The 21,808-nt window shown below is 37.6% G+C and overlaps 1 protein-coding gene across 2 annotated transcripts in view; it reads left to right on the forward strand.

The window, feature by feature from the left end:
• Nucleotides 1–17,528: 17,528 nt before the first annotated feature.
• gphnb (gephyrin b) overlaps nucleotides 17,529–21,808 on the forward strand; it is a 103,669-nt gene continuing 99,389 nt past the window's right edge. For both annotated transcript variants that reach the window (XM_067383309.1, XM_067383310.1), the window contains exon 1: nucleotides 17,529–17,592. In XM_067383309.1, coding sequence (XP_067239410.1) covers nucleotides 17,529–17,592 — 64 coding nt within the window. The remainder of the gene's footprint in view (nucleotides 17,593–21,808) is intronic.

A 21,808-nucleotide genomic window follows, 5' to 3' on the forward strand; every position in this document is an offset into this window, starting at 1 on the left:
TCCCACACCAGTTACAGCTGTAGATCTCTCTCTACTGCATAGACACACACAATAATGACTGCAACAGAAAATTCTTCATATGATAGCTGTGTGAGGAACAAACTGACATTTGTCAGTATTCACTGATAATCTTGCCTTCACAGTAGCTCACGAATCTCATTTGTGCTTTCACATATTACATGCAGCCGCTGACATCAATGACATTAAACCTCCAAAGAACTGGAATATAGCACACAAGGCATATGGACTACTATTAAGATAATTTTATGATACTTTTTTGGTCTTTTTGGTGCTTGACAGCATCATTTTCATTAAATGGAAAAGAGCTGTGTGACACTTCTTTCAAAGAATTATTTGAGAGAGCTAAAATTGTGTTGTTTGCTCCATTTACTTCTTTAAAATGAGCTAGTGCATCACATTTCTTGAACATTTTGTCACAAATACAAATTTCTGTCATGAAACTGTAGATGGTGCAGGCTGTAATGTCCTTAACTTGCAATCATTCTCTATATCTCGTTCGAAATCACATGCTTTCTTGAGTAGGTACTTATTTTGAATAAGTAATTACTTTGAAACTGCTAAAACAAATGTTCTATGTAGTATGTATGTGTGTAGTATGAATGAAATTCAAACGCACTACATTCACAATGTTGTCTTAATCATCTGAACTACCAGCGTCCATTGCTTCACTGTCATTTATAAATAAATATTCAGGGAAGTGATGTTTACTCACACAGCTCTTACTCACCCCCCTAAACCACACTCCCACCCGGGTCATGGCACCAATGGTACCCCTCAATGGGATTCTAACCAGCTTCACTGGCATGGGAGGCGGGCACACTAACAAGGACACTAATTACCACATCCTCTAGTGCACCTCTTGAGGCCAGGGAGTGAGGTTTACTCACACAGCTCTTACTAGCTGGCCTTTGTTACATTCACCCCCCCTAAACCTCACTCCCATCTGGGTCATGGCACAAATGTAACCCCTCCGGTTCTATTCGCACTGCTCCGAGCGGGATTCGAACTGCGCACTAACAAGGACGCTAAAGACAGCAGCCTCTAGCACACCTCTTGAGGCCAGGGGAGTGAGGTTTATTCGCACAGCTCTTACTAGATGGCTTTCGTTACACTCACCACCCTAAACCTCACTCTTATCCGGGTCACAGCACCAGTGTAACCCTTCCGGTTCTACTCGCACCACTCCGAATGGGATTCGAACCAGCGACATGTGAGGACTCGCACAAGGACACTAAATACCACAGTCTCTAATGCACCTCTTGAGGCCGGGGAGTGAGGTTTATTCGTACAGCTCTTACTAGCTGGCCTTCGTTACACTCACCCCCTTAACCTCACTTCCATTCAGGTTATGGCACAAATGTAACCCCTCCGGTTCTATTCGCACTGCTCCGAGCAGGATTCGAACTGCGCACTAACAAGGACGCTAAAGACAGCAGTCTTTAGGGCACCTCTTGAGGTCAGGGGAGTGAGGTTTACTCACACAGCTCTTACTAGCTGGATTTCGTTACACTCACCCCCCTAAACCTCACTCTTATCCGGGTCATGGCACCAATGTAATCCCTCCGGTTCAACTCACACCTCTCCGAATGGGATTTGAACCAGCGACATGTGAGGTGGGCACATTACCACAGTCTCTAACGCACCTCTTGAGGCCAGGGGAGTGAGGTTTACTCAACAGCTCTTACTAGCTGGCCTTCTTTACACTCCCCCCCTAAACCTCACTCCAATCTGGGTCACGGCACCAACGTAATCCCTCCGGTTCTACTCGCACCAATCCGAGCGGGATTCGAACCAGTGTCTCCAGCATGGGAAGCAGGCACACTAACAAGGACACTAAACATCTCAGCCTCTAGTGCACCTCTTGAGGCCAGGGAGTGAGGCTTACTCACACAGCTCTTACTAGATGGCCTTCGTTACACTCACCCCCCCAAACCTCACTCTTATCTGAGTCATGGCACCAATGTAACCCCTCCGGTTCTATTCGCACTGCTCCGAGCGGGATTCGAACTGCGCACTAACAAGGACGCTAAAGACAGCAGCCTCTAGCACACCTCTTGAGGCCAGGGGAGTGAGGTTTATTCGCACAGCTCTTACTAGATGGCTTTCGTTACACTCACCACTCTAAACCTCACTACCATCCGGGTCACAGCACCAGTGTAACCCTTCCGGTTCTACTCGCACCACTCCGAATGGGATTCGAACCAGCGACATGTGAGGACTCGCACAAGGACACTAAATACCACAGTCTCTAATGCACCTCTTGAGGCCGGGGAGTGAGGTTTATTCGTACAGCTCTTACTAGCTGGCTTTCGTTACACTCACCCCCTTAACCTCACTTCCATTCAGGTTATGGCACAAATGTAACCCCTCCGGTACTATTCGCTCCACTCCGAGCGGGATTCGAACTGTGCACTAACAAGGACGCTAAAGACAGCAGCCTTTAGGGCACCTCTTGAGGTCAGGGGAGTGAGGTTTACTCACACAGCTCTTACTAGCTGGATTTCGTTACACTCACCCCCCTAAACCTCACTCTTATCCGGGTCATGGCACCAATGTAATCCCTCCGGTTCAACTCACACCTCTCCGAATGGGATTTGAACCAGCGACATGTGAGGTGGGCACATTACCACAGTCTCTAACGCACCTCTTGAGGCCAGGGGAGTGAGGTTTACTCGACAGCTCTTACTAGCTGGCCTTCTTTACACTCCCCCCCTAAACCTCACTCCAATCTGGGTCACGGCACCAACGTAATCCCTCCGGTTCTACTCGCACCAATCCGAGCGGGATTCGAACCAGTGTCTCCAGCATGGGAAGCAGGCACACTAACAAGGACACTAAACATCTCAGCCTCTAGCGCACCTCTTGAGGCCAGGGGAGTGAGGTTTACTCAACAGCTCTTACTAGATGGCCTTCGTTACACTCACCCCCCCAAACCTCACTCTTATCTGGGTCATGGCACCAATGTAACCTCTCCAGTTCAACTCGCACTACTGCGAACAGGATTCAAGCCAGCGTCTTCAGCATGGGAGGTGGGCGTACTAATAATGACGCTAATGACTGCAGTTTCTAACGCACCTCTTGAGGCCAGGGGAGTGAGGTTTACTCACACAACTCTTACTAGCTATTCACCCCCCTAAACCTCACTCCCATCCGGGTCACGGCACCAATATAACCCCTCTGGATCTACTCGCACCGCTCTGAGCGGGATACTCTCAGTACTCTTGTACTGTGAATTCGGACATACTACACTTGTCACATACTGTTATGTGACAATATATGTCACATACATATATTGAGATTTAAAAAAAATTCTGTTATGTTGGAGTTACGAGGGTTTTCATTAGTGTATTTTATTCAAATCTAAATGGAATTACAGTAAAAAAAAAAAAAAAAATACCAGTGGAGTGACCAGTTTTTTCTACAATTCTATCAGCTCCCACATTATATATTGTTAAATATGATTACATTTACCTTGCAAACAGGTGCTCTAGTCCATTAATAGTTACAGTAGCTTAACTCTTGGGCTGTTTTGATGCTTGTTGACTTTATTATGTTTAGAATTCTGATACACAAAACATTTGAATACAGTTTCATTTAATGTTAAGAAAACCCGTTTCCAGTATGTGGAACCACCATCCACAATCAAATGAGTTCAGCCAAAAGATGACATTTTCATATTCAATAGAATAAGAAAAAGTCACATGGGTTTTAAATGATTTTTTGGATGAACCAACCCGTTCATATTTATTATGCAAAGCTTGAATCATTTGCTGCAGCTCAGATCGTCTGACCATGAGCACTTGAACCGCAGAGCTGCTGTAATTCTGCTGAAGTTTCACTTTTATTGCTGAGTAGAAACTTCCCCTCATCTAAAGCTCCAATCCTCTCTCATGACCTTATTAGAACTGCACACGAGTCAGACTCTCACAGACTGTGTTTTGTGATGCTCGTCATAAATGCATTGCATTAAAATTGTATTCCTTGATGCTAATTCATTCTGCGCATGTGTTGTGGAGGAAATGATGAGCTTGCTGGTGTTAATTGAAGTCTGACTGTGTTTTTACTCCAGCCCTGAATATGTGCTTCCTAACCCACAGGTTGAGTTAATGATTTTGCTGAATGAAATGATGCACTTGCTATTAACTATTGCTAAGTTGTTTCTAGGTTGTTGTTAAGTGTTTGATGAACTTGTCTGAACAAGTCTGAATAATTTAGAAAAGCATAAATTGAGGTATCATTCGTGTCAGGGATGATGAAGTGGTTTGTTCAAATCACTTTTGCTATGTTTTATTTACAGTATAAACATAGCAAGTGACCAATTCCTAAGGGAGATTGAGTTTGAGAATAGCACCACCTACTGGTGAAAGTTATATTTTAAGGATAAATCCACTCTTGACCTTTGAACTGATTGTCATAGAATGTCTTTTGATTCTTTGTTTCATGCTTAATGTCATGTCCCATATTCATTTCTATAAAGAAAGTTAATTTTACAATTATTCAGCTCAGGGTTTCTTAATTGGGGTTCATGCTGGAACTATTAAATTGAGTATCAAATACTATATGTTACTCAAAAAAAATCTAAAATTTTAAAATTTAAAATTTAAAAATATTTTGTCTAAAGGTTCAATAAACCGTTCCATAAAAAATATATGTATATATATAATATATAATAAAAAGATTTTTCTAACTATTACTTCATATATCAGGCTTTACAGGGTTGATATCTACTCACAATAGAGGGAGCTTCAGGTTGGCCTGCTCATTTTTTTCTGAATGAGTCTTCTACTATTGCGTGACTCTCTCTATTAGTCATCCCTTCCACTCCACTGGATTCTCTCTCTGACAGCGCCGTACCTCAGTCTGATCCCCCGCGGCGGCAAAAGATGATGAAGACAGCGATGTAAAGGGTCATCGGTGAGGCACCCAAAAATAAAAACAGAAAAGTCAAATGTAAACTGGCCAGTGCTGCATCTGTGACTACGCTTTCAGAAATCATACAAGCATGTGGCTGTTTGTTCTTTCATAAGAGAAAAAACAGTATATCATACTAGATCACCATAAAATCAAACTAGACCATTCTTATTTTCATGAAATATTGCAGTGTTTATTATAAATGATTTTTGATCTCTTTGCATAATCTTTAATCAAAAACATTAACTTCATGTTGACTTTAAATGAAAATTTTGACTTAAATAGTGTGAAATGATGGTGTGGTGCTTGCAAACTTGCTGCCAAAATGTGCCAATATTTGCTAAACCATTGCTAAGATGTTATGAGTGTCTTCTAGGGTGTTTTGGGAGGTTGATCATGTAGAAAATCATGATTATTCATGTCAGGAATGAGTAGAACACTGACGTTTATTTCTCAGGGGTTTGATCAATTCAATAACCCTAGTTTTAGGCCTCAACAAAGAAAAATGTCCAACAATAAAACAAGGATTAAGTTTTAAATACTATTTCATATGTATTACTGTCAATGTGCTACTTGCCACTAGTAATTTCTGACTGAAAATTTTCTCTAAACCACTTTTTTTTTTCAGTGTACATGATTTTGCAGTGATTTAGAGATGCATTTCTCAAAGTAGTATGCGTTAGACCAAACATAATTCAAGTACACTAAACTTCCCCGGGCGGTTTGCAGGAGATGATTCGGTGAGCTGTCCGTGACTCATGATCAGAGAACTCAATGTTGGACCGCTTGTGTAATGAACTGTTGGCTAATGTGCTCTTCTTGTGTCTTTTTATTTTCTGGCCTTGTTGTATAACCTTTTATGTGTTCATTGCTATGCTCAGAAAAAAATTGTGGTAATATGGTCTAGTATTACTGAGATGGACTCTAGGATGATCACTCTCTAGGTTTCTTGGCTCTTCTGGTCTCACCTGGTTTCATCTCTTCTCTTCTGATCTGCTCTGGTTTATTCTTAATCAGCATTATGAAGAAATATGGGCGGTTGTATTATTAGCATCAGTTCTACAGAATCTGAGCGTAAAATCTCCTATAGGTTTAACACGTCTTAAATCAATTACATGGCTGAACAAAATGCCCTCCAGTGATTTGATGTTCCACATCATTTCTTCTGATTTTTCTCTTTCCTGTTTGCTCAGTGAAGGCAAATAACGCTGCTGTACACAGTGTGAAATCTGTAAGCGAAAAAGTGTGGGTTTGTGGCTGAGAGGAGAGTTTCACAGTAACTTAACAATCGTCCTCGTTCTGCAGATGCTGCACGACACCACTGGCCAGCGAGTCGAAGCTGGGTTAATTCGAAACAGAACGCGCGTGAGAATCAGATGTAATGGAGTTGATTCTCTCTTCCTTCAGGCCATTTTCTGTGCTGGTGGAAAATGAGAACGAAATGAATTTTGCTCAACTCAACTCAGTATGCTGGATTGTGCTTAACCCTTTGATGCATAACATGGGTCAAAAATGACCCGGCTGAGTTTTTATTTTCTATATCTTTGCAAGAAATTATTTTTTTTTCATTCAGTATTCCAGGTATTCCTCAATTAACTTGTTTTTGCTCATAACAAATCCTCATTTTAATTTTTTCTTTCTTACTTTTTTAATAAAAATCATTTTTGTATCACTACCCTTCTAATGCATAACATGGGTCAAAAATGACCCGTATTCATTTCCTATGTAATTTCAATAACGGTTGAGTGTTTCTTTGCTGAATCTTTAAAAGAAATGTATTTTATCATTCATTTATTCCAGGTATTACTTAAATAACTTGTTTTTGATTGTAAAAAATCATTATGTTCATTTTTTCTTTCTTACTTTATAAACAAACACAGTTTTTGTTTGTCTACATCAATTTTACACACATGGGTCAAAAATGACCCGTATTCATTTCCTGTGGTATTTCAGTCATGACTGAGTGTTTATTTGCTGAATCTTTGAATGAAATGTATTTTGTCGTTTATTTATTCCAGGTATTCCTTAAATATCTTGTTTTTGATTTTCTACAAATAATTATGTTTATTTTTTATTTCTTACTTTATAAACAAACACAGTTTCTACATCAATTTTTTTGCAAATTTTTGCAAGTAGGAACATATTTACTGCAGACAACTGTTCATCTGCCACACATTTCACATCTTAACAAGGCTACTTTTGTATATTTGATGGATGTAAGTCTTATTATATTTAATATATTAGGCTATATATTTCATAATTGTTTTATTTTTTGTCATAAATCAATGCAATTGGTCACCCTTTAAATCTGTCAATGTTCCTGAAAAGTAACAGTTTTGGACATATACAACATGGGTCTAAAGTGACCTGAATGAGTTATTACTTTCTATATCGCATATATTACAATAAATTAATTTTATCATTCATTATTCCATCTATTACTCAATAAACAAATCCTTGTTTTAATTTTTCCTTTCTTTTTTAATTAATTTTTTTTGTGTGTCATTACCATTCTAAAGGCCAAAGTATACTTCACTTTTGTATGCATATGTGAGGGTCAGCATACAGATTTTTGTAACTTTTTATAATTTCCGCCGGATTTCTGTAACTGTGTATACGCAACCTGCACATACACATTTAAATTGCGTTTGTGCGCAAAGTAAACTTTCAGCTTTTTTTACAGTGATGGCATCATCCACCTCAGTTCTGTTGAGGACCAGCCATTAACACTCTAGATAAAGAAAATCAAAAGCACTGTTGGTCGATTCACTTATTATATATTTTCACTGTTGGAAACCTTGTTCAAAACTGTTACATTTCAGGAACACTGATAGATGTAAAAAGTGACCAGTAGCATTGGTTTATGACAAAAAATACAAATTATGAAATATAATATATAGCCTATTATATGAAATATAATATGACTTTCATCCATCAAATATACAAAAGCAGCCATGTTGAGAGGTGAAATGTGTGGTGGATGAATAGTTTTCTGCAGTAAATATGTTCGTACTTGTGAAAATTTGCAAAGGTTTCTATATGGGTCATTTTTGACCCATGTGTGTAAAATTGATGTAGAAATACAAAAGCTGTGTATTTAAGATATTTAAGGAATACCTGGAATAAATAAATGACAAAATAAATTTCTTTCAAAGATTCAGCAAAAAAAAAACTCTCAGTCATGACTGAAATACCATAGAAAATCAATACGGGTCATTTTTGACCCATGTGTGTAAAATTGATGTAGACAAACAAAAACTGTGTTTGTTTATAAAGTAAGAAAGAAAAAATGAACATAATGATTTTTGTCAATCAAAAACAAGATATTTAAGGAATACGTGGAATAAATGAATGATAAAATACATTTCTTTTAAAGATTCAGCAAAGAAACACTCAACCGTTATTGAAATTATATAGGAAATGAATACGGGTCATTTTTGACCCATGTTATGCATTAGAAGGGGTTTTCATAGCTTATGCATCAAAGGGTTAATATAACCAGACTAATATAACCTGAGTCTGCATAACTGTTTATGTCCGTCAAAATCTCATCATGCATTTTTGTTATATTGATAACTGTTTAGGCTACTTATTAGATATCAACTCTTAAACACCCCTCTTTATTTGCAGCATGCATCTATATAAACTCAATTCAAATTCAAGAAGGCTGAATGCATGAATAAAATTGTGTGCAACAGGTTTATCAGAAAAGTTTTGAACATGTTTATAATTGAGGCCTTAGAAATTTGCGCATTAAAGGGGTCATGAACTGCATTGTTTTAATGTTTTATAATGTTTCCTGGGGTGCACTTATAATGTTAGTATGCTTTTTACATCAAAAATTGCCATAATTTAGAAATAAAAGGCATTTTTCCTAGCCTGATTTTAGCCTCTGATTTGACCGCTCTGTTTTAAGGGGCGTGTCTGCTGTGAGACTTCAGTGTAAACGCCCACTGCTGTGATTGGCAAACATCTTTCCATTTGAAATAGCTTAGTATTACTCTCTCGAAAACTTTTAGCACGTTTTTAATATAACAGCTCTCAAGGTTAACTAATCGTGATAAGTGTTGCATTACATTTAGATCTATAGATCGTGGCATGAAAGGTTGCAGTGATGAACATTGTAGTCGATCACAGACGTGTTGTTGAGCGCATGAAAGCAGTGATCTCGTCATTGCAACTCAGTTTCTGCACACTAACGAATGTTTTCATCATAACTAACAGTGCAAACACAATGTAACTAAGAGATTCGTTCAGATTCAAGTTTTGGCGCAAGTCCAGGAGATAAACTCGCGCTGTTTGATTGACAGCTCCAGCGATTGCAAAGGGAGCGTTCTTTGATCACTTTCTATATATAATTTAATCCCTGCGCCGAAATGCGATTGATTTACCAAAGAATCCACAGTGAAATGTACCAAATACAAATAAATAAAGCTCAACTGAGACATTCACATTGTTAAAATAAATAACCATATTCCTGCATTAGGATCCTTTGAAAGGTAATGTTATTTTTAGTCCTGTATCGTCATCTCACTAACACGCCAGTGGGCGGGGCTAATGTTGCAATGATGAAGTAGGCGTTGATTTCTTCTGAGGAGGCGGAGTTTCACCATCTATATTCACATTACAGGATCAGTCACTCAATGGGACTGGTGTCAATAAAAGCTTTTATTAGACTAACAAGGAAATTTTCAGTTCTGAAACTTATATTCTTATTGGGAACGGAAAGTATTCAGACCCCCTTAAATCTTTCACTCTTTGTTATATTGTAGCCATTTGCTAAAATCATTTAAGTTCATTTTTCCTCATTAATGTACACACAGCACCCCATATTGACAGAAAAACACAGAATTGTTGCAGATTTATTAAAAAAGAAAAACTGAAATATCACACGGTCCTAAGTATTCAGACCCTTTGCTGTGACACTTATATATTTAACTCAGGTGCTGTCCATTTCTTCTGATCATCCTTGAGATGGTTCTACACCTTCATTTGAGTCCAGCTGTGTTTGATTATACTGATTCGGACTTGATTAGGAAAGCCACACACCTGTCTATATAAGACCTTACAGCTCACAGTGCATGTCAGAGCAAATGAGAATCATGAGGTCAAAGGAACTGCCTGAATAGCTCAGAGACATAATTGTTGTAAGGCACAGATCTGGCCAAGGTTACAAAAACTTTTCTGCTACACTTAAGGTTCCTAAGAGCACAGTGGCCTCCATAATCCTTAAATGGAAGATATTTGAAGACCAGAACCCTTCCTAGAGCTGGCCGTCCGGCCAAACCGAGCAATAAGGGGAGAAGAGCCTTGGTGAGAGAGGTAAAGAAGAACCCAAAGATCACTGTGGCTGAGCTCCAGAGATGCAGTCGGGAGATGGGAGAAAGCTGTAGAAAGTCAACCATCACTGCAGCCCTCCACCAGTCGGGGCTTTATGGCAGAGTGGCCCGACGGAAGCCTCTCCTCAGTGCAAGACACATGAAAGCCTGCATGGAGTTTGCCAAAATGGTGAGAAATAAGATTCTCTGGTCTGATGAGACCAAGATAGAACTTTTTGGCCTTCATTCTAAGCGGTATGTGTGGAGAAAAGCAGGCACTGCTCATCACCTGTCCAATACAGTCCCAACAGTGAAGCATGGTGGTGGCAGCATCAGTTAAATGATTTTAGCAAATGGCTGCAATATAACAAAGAGTGAAAAATTTAAGGGGGTCTGAATACTTTCCGTACCCACTGTATATCAAAAGCTCAAGGAAAAGTTGATTTCTCAATTCATGACCCCTTTAGATATGATAAAGTGGGCTTTATATGGTTCCATTTGAAGTATGCAATATCTTTATAAACTGAGATTCAAAATTGGAATTTTAAACGCATTCTCAATTGATTTCTGAATGGCGCAAAACAGTAGTTTTCCATTTTTTCCATAATTTTTGTAAAAAATATACACTTTCATCCATCGGATACATTTTGAAAAAAAATTGTTGGAAAAAGTTATTAAGGATCATGCTTAACGCTATGCTGACTAATAAAGCCAGAGAGTCTACATAACTACTACTACATGTCAGTAAAATTCTCATCTAAACTGTTTTTGCATCTTCATTGTATTGATAACATAATATTTACTCTGAGATATAAAAATGCACTTAAATATTTTATCAATGACTGATGTTTAACTAGAGGATGTTCATCCGGTAGGCCTACATACCTTTAATGTCAATGTCAATTTTGTTTTTGCAGTATTTAATTATTCAGGTGTATTTGTCAAAATCATCCATCCAACTATGTCTATATGAATTAACATGACAACCTTCCTAGTATTTTCTAAGCTGTTGAAATGGTGTTCACAGTGGTTTCTGGGTGGTTGTTCTGAAGTTTTTGCATCCATTCCAAATATGAAGTCATAAAAGTGAGAACATCTGTTCTCAACGTACCGCACAATATGATTTACTATTCATGTCTGTACAAATGCAAGAAAATCTAATTGTGTTTTAAACACAGAGCATGAGCTCTTGGTTCATTGGATGATGAGAGACATTCAGGGACAAACAGAGATGCACAGCAGCTCAAGTTTATGATTGGAGCTGTCATGACCAATTCAGTTCAGTGTATTAAATCTACCTGTTAGCGACCCCTGCTGGTAATATTGGACAATGCAGAACTCGACAGATCGTGCCTGAAGTAAGATATACAGGTGTTTTTGTCTGCTGATGTCAGTGTGTGTGTTTATATGAAGAGATTATGCTCCAAAATGGATTATGATTTTTTATTATTTTTTGCGGACTTTGCTGTTTCATTAAGCCTGTGGTAAATCCATGTTTTTGAGCGGAATATATTAGATACATTTTTATTCCTTTAGGAGATCAACACTAATGCACTAGATTTGATTAAAAATGCCCAGACAAATATCAGAAGTCTGTTAGGAACACCAAGGCTGCATTTATTTGATTAAAATACAATAAATAATGAAATAATATTACAAATTGAAAGAACTATTTTGCTGCTTATATGGGGATTTCTTCTCTGTAAATGCTTTGCATTCATGCAAGTTTTCCATAAAATGGTCAGTATCTGAGCTATCTGTAAGCATGATGTAGTTGACTTGCTTTATGGTCATGCATAAGTGTTATGCAAGACGAAGGTTCGAGATGCAGAACTGAAATAATGAGGCTGGTGCTCATCTGCTCACTTTGAACGATCCACAAAAATGAACGGACTGCTGAAAAAATCTTACAGTGAAGGAAGGATTCAAGCCTGTTCAGACTTTTCACTTCACACAGTGAGAACCATTTAGAACACCTTAGAAACTGCTTAACAACACCCTAGCAACCACTCAGAGCACCCAATCACTCTTAGAAGAAAAGATGTAGCCCCGCCCATTTTCAGAGCTGCACTCGTTGTGTTCTGACTTCCGGTTTGTATTTCCACAGCATGAAGGTGAGATCTTATGGATTTATGAATGAACTGCTCATTTTAAACTCTTCCCGGTCTTAATTCTACAATAAGTGAATCCACTTCACCAGCTAATTACTCTTTGACAGCAATGCCATAGAAACATACAGAGCAAAAGTGGACAAAATTCTAAAAATTCTAAAAATGTTCAGTTGGAGATCCACATGCAGGCTTTATTTACAGGAAGAGCGTAGTCGTACAGGCAGTAGGTCAAACACCAGCAAACGGTAACAGGAAAGCAAAGCAAAAGAGTAATCCAAAACACAGGCAGAACAAGGAAAACAGAATAACATATGACTGAGTGTGTGATTAGTTCCTAGATGGGGAATTGTGGGAAATGGAGTCCATATAGTTGATGAACACAAACCCAGGGCACATGTAACAATATGTGTGTTTTAAATATTTAAAAAAAAAAAAAAAAAAAATTTATATATCATAGAGTTGTTTTTGGTGGGGTAAATTAAACGCGATATGCGGTGACTTCATAATCGTGTTGCATTGTGGGTTATGGTATGGAGCTGACTGAAGTGTACATATGAAGTAAACACAGCTCTTATTTAGAAGGCGGGACGTGGTGCGTTCAAGTCATGTCGGAAAGATCGTATTTACAAGCAGAACCGACATGAACGCCACCACAATGTCGTAAATACCAGTGGGAAGCTCGTAATTTTGTTTAAGCTCCGATCTGTACGAGTTGGGGGCGTGTCAGTCACAAACAGTGAAATACCACAATACTTAAAGGTATTTAGCAGTGACATTGTCAGGCTTTTCTATTTGCAACGAAGTAAGCTGATTACCAGCAAAAAATACGATAGCATCGCAATGTAAAATGTAATATGTAACAATAAAGTTTACAATGGCTTCATAAATTAATTAAAAAACATAAAAAAGCAACATACAACTAATGCACATTCTTTGCTCTACATTTTCTAGAAGCAGAAGTGTTGTTATTTTGTGTAATTAGTTTAGAGAAGGCACACCGCCATCATACTCCGACGAAGTGACTTGAACGCACCTACCGTCGTACACACGACTTCCCACCTCGTAAATACGAACTTCCCAGGAGGACTTGAACGCACCATTATATTGTGCATTATCGCGATTAATCGTTTGCAAAATAAAAGTCTGTGTTACGTAATATATGTGTGTGTTCTGTGTATAATAATTATGTATATATAAGTAAATGCACATACATGTACATATTTAAGAGAAAAAATATATTTATATATAAAACATTTATATTTATATGTAATATAAAATATATATAAATATGTATATTTCTTAAATTTATACATGTATGTGCATGTATTTATATATGCATAATTATTATACACAAAACACACACATATATTACGTAAACATACTTTTATTTTATAAACGATTAATCGTGATTAATCGTTGTGCAGCCCTACATTGCACTGTCTCCCATTCATATATATATATATATATATATATATATATATATATATATATATATATATATATATATATATATATATATATATATATATATATATATATATATTTAACCCATTTCTGTGGAAAGTTATTCATGATTATTCAATTACCTTGATGATGCTTTTACACTTTTAAATGTCCTTTTAATGTTCGATGGTTGAAGGGTGAGTAGAATGTCATCTCAATACTCAATACTCAGTTAAAAAATGTTTTAAAAAGTATTATTGCGTTCATACGGACTGTTTACACCTTAATGGAAGTTACACATATAATTCACACAAAGCGTCATGGGGCATAGGAATAAGGTGGATAGAAATTTTTAGGGGTTCCATCAGGGGATCATTTGATGGATTAAGTTATAATTATTTAATTTTGTTTCAGTTAATTTTTTATTATAATATAATTTTATGAATTAAACAGCTCATAAGCATACATTATCACTATGGAAAAAAATGAAATAACTCGTTAAACATGAAAGTATTCTGCATTAATTTAAGACATTTCTCCTTATATAGAACCTTTACTTCAAAATTGAATTAAGAACCCTAAGGTTATATATAGAATCCCATTGATCCTTTTTTTTTTTTTTTTATAAGACCACATATCGGTGCGATATGCTAATAATAACCGCTTAGAAATGCACATCAATGGCTGTTTTCTCACAGTTTCTCAGTAAAGCATTGCATTGACACCTAACTTTGTCTTTAGACCGTGAGTGGCTACATGTGTAGGTCACTGAACGCAGCATCCCAGTTCCCAGCGTAAAATATGCTCATAAATAATGAATGTTGACACAGGGAGAAGAGATGCACTCTCCTTTTTTCCATGAGAATAAACAAGAGGAATTACACACCACAGAAGCGTGACGTTGCTCTATAAATAGAAACATGGCTTCTGCTTCAGGCTGTGATTGTATTTGAACAGGTCAGGGCTGCTATCATCTGCAGAATGAAGGTTCAAAAACAGAGACTTATGACTTCTTACGTTTGAAAGCAAATACTTACAAAAATGCCAGACGTAAAAGAACAGACTTCGGTTGTGACCCGAGTGATTGACTCATCATACTTCTGAGATGCTCCGTGAGTCCAGGAAAGAAATCGATAGAGCTCTTCATGAGTTAATGTAGAATAGCCCACACATGCATTACTAGTGTGGCATTCAGCCAGACTACAGGTGTGTGTGTGTGTGTGTGTGTGTGCAGCCCCTGCATTACCTTCCAGTGATGCCGTCCATATACTCCTGAGAGCCAGTGATTCATTTCTACTGTAATGGACAAGAGTTTTTTTGTTAATATATCTGAGCGGGGCTGTAGCGGGGGTATCTGGGGCCCGGGTGCAGGTTGTTGCTGTGGGTCCTCTGGCTTGCTTAGTTGGGGACACTTAATATTCAACAATTTTATTGATTTGACTGCACTGACACTATTGGAAGAGAACTGAACTGAACTAGACAATGACGAATAGAACAAATAGAACAAATTTAATAATTGATGATCTTTACCACGGAACTGAATCAACTTATTTTGTTGATCCTGGAACAACATTCCAGTCTGAAAATTTAGTCTTAACCCTATTCCTACCCCTAAACCTAATCCTACCCATAACTTATCCCTAAAATCAGAGGGGAAAGATAGGTGAATAACGTTGATGTAGAATCACAGGGACCATAAGAGAAGAGGAGCTCAAATTTGTTGCACAACCCTATTTATTTGATCCGTGAGAGGCGTCTAAGCTTACAATACTCCTACATTCTGCGTCATACATCGCATAAAAGTCTAATGTTAAAATGCGTTTTTTTTTATGTATCCTTCCCACTTTAAATACTTTGGTGAGTTAATAGGAATAATGGTAATACTTTAGTGTCAAATTCTCCCTATTAACTAGTTATTAGCATGAATATTAATGAGATATTGGCTGTTTATTAGTACTTATAGCACATATTAATGCCTTATTCTGCATGACCATATTCTACATCCCTGAATCCTAACCAATACTTAAACTTAACAACTACCTTACTAACTATTAATTAGGGCTGCAATGATTTGTGTTTAAGTAATATATGTGTGTGTGTTCTGTGTATAATAATTATGCATATATAAATACACACACATACAGGTTTAAAGTTTATGCATGTATTATAAATATATATATATATATTTATATATATTTTATATTACATATAAACATAAATATTTTATATATAAATATAAAAATTTTCTTAAATATATGCATGAATGTGTGTGTAGTTATATATACATAATTATTATACACAGAACACACACATATATATATTACGTAAACACAGACTTTTATTTTGCAAACGATTAATCGTTGCAGCCCTACTATTAATAAGCAGTACTTAGGAGTTTATTGAGGCAAAAGTCATAGTTAATAGTTAATTAATAGTGAGAACTGGACCCTAAACTAAAGTGTGACCAGAATAATTGTAGTTTTATATTATTTATTTGAAAGAATTTAAAGAGCCATTTCATGTCTATCCTTGTATGATTTATTAATTCGTCGAGGTTGATATAGGACTTAGAAAGTAATTAGTAATAAGTAATTAGATACTTTTTGGAGAGAGTAATTCGTCAAGTAATCTAATTACACTATTGAATATGTAATTATTAATTAATTATATAATACAATATAAATTAAAAATAATTAAATTAAATAAATAAGTAAATTAAAAACTAATTTCAAATTTAAGAGTACTTTAGCACTTTAGAACAATGATCTATATGTTAAGATTTATTAAACTTAACGTTCAACATTTCTTAGTTTATTATTAAAATCAAGAGTTGCATCTGTTAATATTATTTAATGGACCTGAGCTGACATGAACTAACAATGAACAGTTGTGTTTTAATTAATTACCTTCAACAAAGAGAAAAAAACAAAAACAAAAAAACTTCATTGTTCATTGTAAATTAATGGGACCTTTTTTTTTACATACACTATCATTCAAAAGTTTAGTGTCGGTATGTTTTTTTTAAGGCTGCTTTTATTTGATTAAAAATAATATTATTAAAGTTAAAAAATAACTGTTTTCTATAATAATTTATGTTAAACTGTAATTTATTCCAGTGATCAAAGCTGAATTTTCAGCATCATTACTCCAGTCTTCAGTGTCACATGATCATTTTGCTAAATCAATATCCTGATTTGGTGCTCCAAAAAAAAAAATAATAATAATAATAAAAATTAAAAATAAATTATCAGTGTTGAAAACAGTTGTGCAGCTTAATTTTTCTTCTTTTTTTATTTGAAAATTGTGATTTTTGTGATGTTTTCTGATTTGTGATGTTATTTTTAGAATTATTTGATGAATGGAAAGTACAAAGGAACAACATTTTTGTTTAAAAGAAATCTTTTGTAATATTTTATGCTAAATGTCTTTACTGTCACTTTTGATCAATTTAATACATCCTAAGAAAGCGTTAAAAAAAGGTCTTACTGACACCAAATGTAAATGATCTTAATTTGCATAATTACAGCGTGTCTTACAGAAACACTGAAATCATGTAAACCTCTAAACCCCTTTGTTTTTTGCTGATTTCCCAGTGAGATATGAGCGCTGAATCTTCGCTCTGCTGCTCTCGCCTGCGCGCTTCCCTCGTTCCCCCTCCAGAGTTCGATGCGCTCGGCTCTCGGCTCTGCCTGGAGTTCTCAGTGCGGCGACAGCGGTGCTGAATATGGCGTCAGACGGGATGATTTTAACAAACCACGACCACCAAATCCGGGTCGGCGTCTTGACAGGTAAAGGCTAGAATCATTTAAGTCATCGTGGGGTTTCTTTTGGGGGAGAACGGCTAGGTATTTCCAGCTGTTTGCCAGCGGTGCCTCTCCTCCCCAAGTGTGTGTGTGTGTGTGTGCGTGCGTGCGTGTGTATGTGTGTGTTTCTCTGCTGGTCAACGGTGATTTAATGCCTTTTTCTCCCTCTTTGCCAGAGATTAATTTACCTGCCAACCCCCTGCACGATAAAGCAGCCCTGCTTCTAGTTAATCTGTGTCTGTGATATTATGAAATTTCACAGGAGAATGTAGTTTTATCTGCTGAATTCTTCATTTTCGCTTGTTAAACCTTTAAATAGAGCTCAATGTTCACGCCACAGCGTTTCATGAGGATGTTTAATTCAGTGAATGATGTATAATTTGTACCTGGCCATATAGGCATCGGTGATAAAGATGTGATTTACTGTCAGGGACAGTGGATGCAGTGGGCTGATATTAGTGAGGATGGCTGTGAATCGTGGGCAGAATGCTGGTTTCCTCTCTGCATGACAGTCTTGTTAATGCAAACATGCATTCGCCGGTGATTTCAAGTCGTTTTCTTTTTAGTGATGCTAGTCTATGACGACTGAAATGTTCTAGCAAAGGTATTATAATATGCGATTAATCTCCTTCCTGTGTTGAAAATGGATGAAAATCAAATTCTGCCACCGAGTTACTGAACGATTGCATTTTGTGCTTGAAATCTCCCGAATTGGCAGGATAATACAGCTTTAGGGAGAGGGGAAAAACGTGAAGGCCACGGATTTTCGTGTGATGTGATAACCCTCTCATGGAAATCCGCTGCTGAAGGTGGTAATGTGCAGAGATGGAGAGAGAGAGAGAGAGAGAGAGAGAGAGATAGAGGAGCTCCATCCAGCACTGAGGGAAACCCCGCTTCACCTCCCCCCTCCTCACTACTGTAGAGCGGGGAAACCAGCAGCGGCGGCGCTGTCCATGGTTCTGAAATATAGCGACCGCTCGATGAACGCTGTCCGCGGTGCTGAAACACAGCAGCCGCTCGATAAGCGCTGTCCCCGGTTCTGAAAAGCAGCGGCCGCTCGGTGAGAACTGTCCGCGGTTCTGAACCGCATCTAACGCTATACATGCTGCTGAAAAACAGACGACAGTCACTTCTCACGGGGGTATTTCCCTACAGTTCTGCTCTGTAAAGATACCTTTAGTTAGGGCTGTAGTCATTGAATGGGGGACACATCCCCCCCGGTATTCAGAATAGTGGTCAGAGATATTGATTCATAAATTATTGTATTTGGTCCACAAATGTAATTACAGCCTTGCTTTTATCTGTACATTTATTACAGGGAATGTCCCACGGGAGTAACCTGAGGATATTTATTCTGCTCAGTTGCACAATGCATCAAACCTTGGTGGGCTTGAACCTACAAGCTATTGGTTAACCATGCCAGATATTTAACTACTAGTCTAGAGAAAATTTACAGGATAGTCAGGGCTACTGGTGTATTGGCTTGTGTGTTAATTTATCACACTCTTTTATCCAGGGACGTAACTAGAAAGAGAGGTGGAGATGCTCTAAATATTCAGATAAACCGTTTTTTTTTTTTTTTTTTTTTTTAAATGATGACATTCAGTCCCTATATGTGTTTACATGAAGTAACTTATTGCAAGGACAATCCCCATGAAGTAACCTCAGCATACATACTATACCAGATTGTCGGGTTTGAGCATACAACCATTTGGATACCAGGCCAGGTATTTCATTGATTTTCAGAGGAAACAAGGCTGCTGGTGTATTGGTCTGCATTGTTCTGAACTATCTCATTTATCAGATGCTTTTATCAGTAAATTTATGACATGTTCAGTCCCTATGGTGTAACCTGAGGTTAAGAGTCTTGCACAAGGGCACAGTTCATAGATCGAGCCTTGTGGGGCTTGGTCATACAACCTTTTGGTTACCAAGCCAGATGTTTGTTGGTTTGCAGGGCAAACAGTGCTGCCGGGGTATTTCCCTACATTGTTCTGTACTGCTCGGCCATTTGTCAGATGCATTTATCAGTACACTTTGCTCAGACAGCCCCCCTGGAGTTACCTCAGGTTAAGGTATCCTGCTCAGTGGCACAGTGGTGATAGTTCACATGCACCTTGGACCTTCTAAACACTAGGTTACAGCACCACTGGTGTATTGTCATATGCTTTCAATGTGATTACCGTGTCGGCATGGATATCCAACACCCTCAAAGCCTCTAGTGTATGTCACCACACATTGTCAGTTAAGCAAATACAAGCCAGCAGACACGTACACGAACACGCAATCATCACGCTTGTCATGCGTCAGATTACTTTTGTGACCCCCTCTACACAGGGATGACATTTGAACAGGAAGCTCGCCAATATTTGTCTTGGTAAGAAATGTACCATTTCCACTTCTACTACTGACCCTCTCTCTCTTTCTCTGTATCTCCGAAGGCCCGTGTGTTGAGGGAAATGAAGACAGGAAGGTAAAAAGGAAGAGGAGAGAGATATCACAGTCTGTGTGTGTCATCTGACCTTTCAGAAATCTCTCTCTCGTTGCTGTTGCTCTTCCCTCTGTGCAGCTGTGGGATTTCACGTTGTTGAAAAGTGATTTCCTTTCGTATCTCTATCTTGCCAGTCACCCCTGAGACTCTCACTTACAGGCTGTTGAAGTATCTATATTATCAACAATGTAAAGATAAATATCTATCTGTGATCAGAGTTGAAAGTGTTGACCTTTGACATCAGCCATGTTGTTACTTCGGCCTTGTGTGCCTGTGCTTGACTAATCATCCAACGACGCAGGGCCTCATCCACATCTGCTCCATCTTCCCCAATGACAGCGGGGTCATGTGACCAGACCTGTCCCCTTCTCTGGGGTTGAGAGGAGCTTTGGTTGGCATAGCAACACTGTGGAGGTTTTAGGAACCTGACAAGCATACAACAACTCCAAGATGTAGGGTGTGGTCATAGTTTGACACCTGGACACCATAGAGAGCTGCATGCTGTTGGAGCCGGTTAACTTTTTTTTTTTTTTTTGTAATATATATATATATATATATATATATAATACATTTTACTTCAGCTTTATTTCAATTAACAAGAATTCTTTTTAATAGTTTTAGTTTTAGTTAACAATAACAACACTGATGGTTTGATTTGTTGAAATCATGCAGTACATGGAAAACTAATCTACTGGAGCCAAATGGAAATTAGCATGTCATTAGTTAAGAGATTTGACATGCTGCAATTATGGATCACGTGATTAATGAATCCAAGCCAAAGGGTTCTAGTCTCTTCTTACAAGTGGTTTAGGTCTTGTTTCAGTAGCTGTTGGGTTTTGAAATATTTAGTTACTCCCTCTTTCAGCACTGTGTCTACAAATGGCTTCTTTTTTAGCATCCTCACCTTGGTGAGTACTGACCTAAAAATAAACCCGATCTGACCTTGAGAAGGACCGCCATCTTCCTGTCACTTCTACAAAACATGAGTTACTATTAAGGGGACCAAGGAAAGTAGTTCAGCTCAGACAGACAGAGACATAGATAGATAGATAGATAGATAGATAGATAGATAGATAGATAGATAGATAGATAGATAGATAGATAGATAGATAGATAGATAGATAGATAGATAGATAGATAGATAGATAGATAGATAGATAGATAGATAGATAGATAGATTATCTCTTGTGCATCAAGGTTGAAGAACATTGAATTTTCCCACAGTGCATGACTTAAATTAGATTTCTTTGAATTCAATCCAAATTCACACCCATAAATTGAAAAGGAGCAGATTGTTAAATTTTAAATTTCACACAACCCTGTTAAGTAACTGAACTTATAATTTTCACCAGTCAGTTGATAAAATGGGCGATAAATCCTTGTGAAAGTGACAGAGCACTTCTGCTGTCATTATAGTCATTACTTTTAACTTGTCACACTGTTTGTATGCCTCATTAGTAAAGTGCAGTGTATTGTTGTCTAATTGTTGTTATCTGTTAAAGTGAATTCTGTGTGCATGTGTGTGTGTGTGTGTGTGTGTATATTGACCTGGCAGTAATAAGAGACAGTGTTATCAACACAAATGGAAACGAGAAGGAAACCAGCTTTATGTCTTCACCCCGGCAACGCTCGTAAAGGCTTTCTTTCGTTTTTCTACCTTAGAGCTGTGATTTTATAGATCCATATCACCTTTCTTCATGGCGCTGAGCT

The sequence above is a fragment of the Chanodichthys erythropterus genome, chromosome 4 (genome assembly GCF_024489055.1).
Source record: "Chanodichthys erythropterus isolate Z2021 chromosome 4, ASM2448905v1, whole genome shotgun sequence".
Lineage (NCBI taxonomy): Eukaryota > Metazoa > Chordata > Actinopteri > Cypriniformes > Xenocyprididae > Chanodichthys > Chanodichthys erythropterus.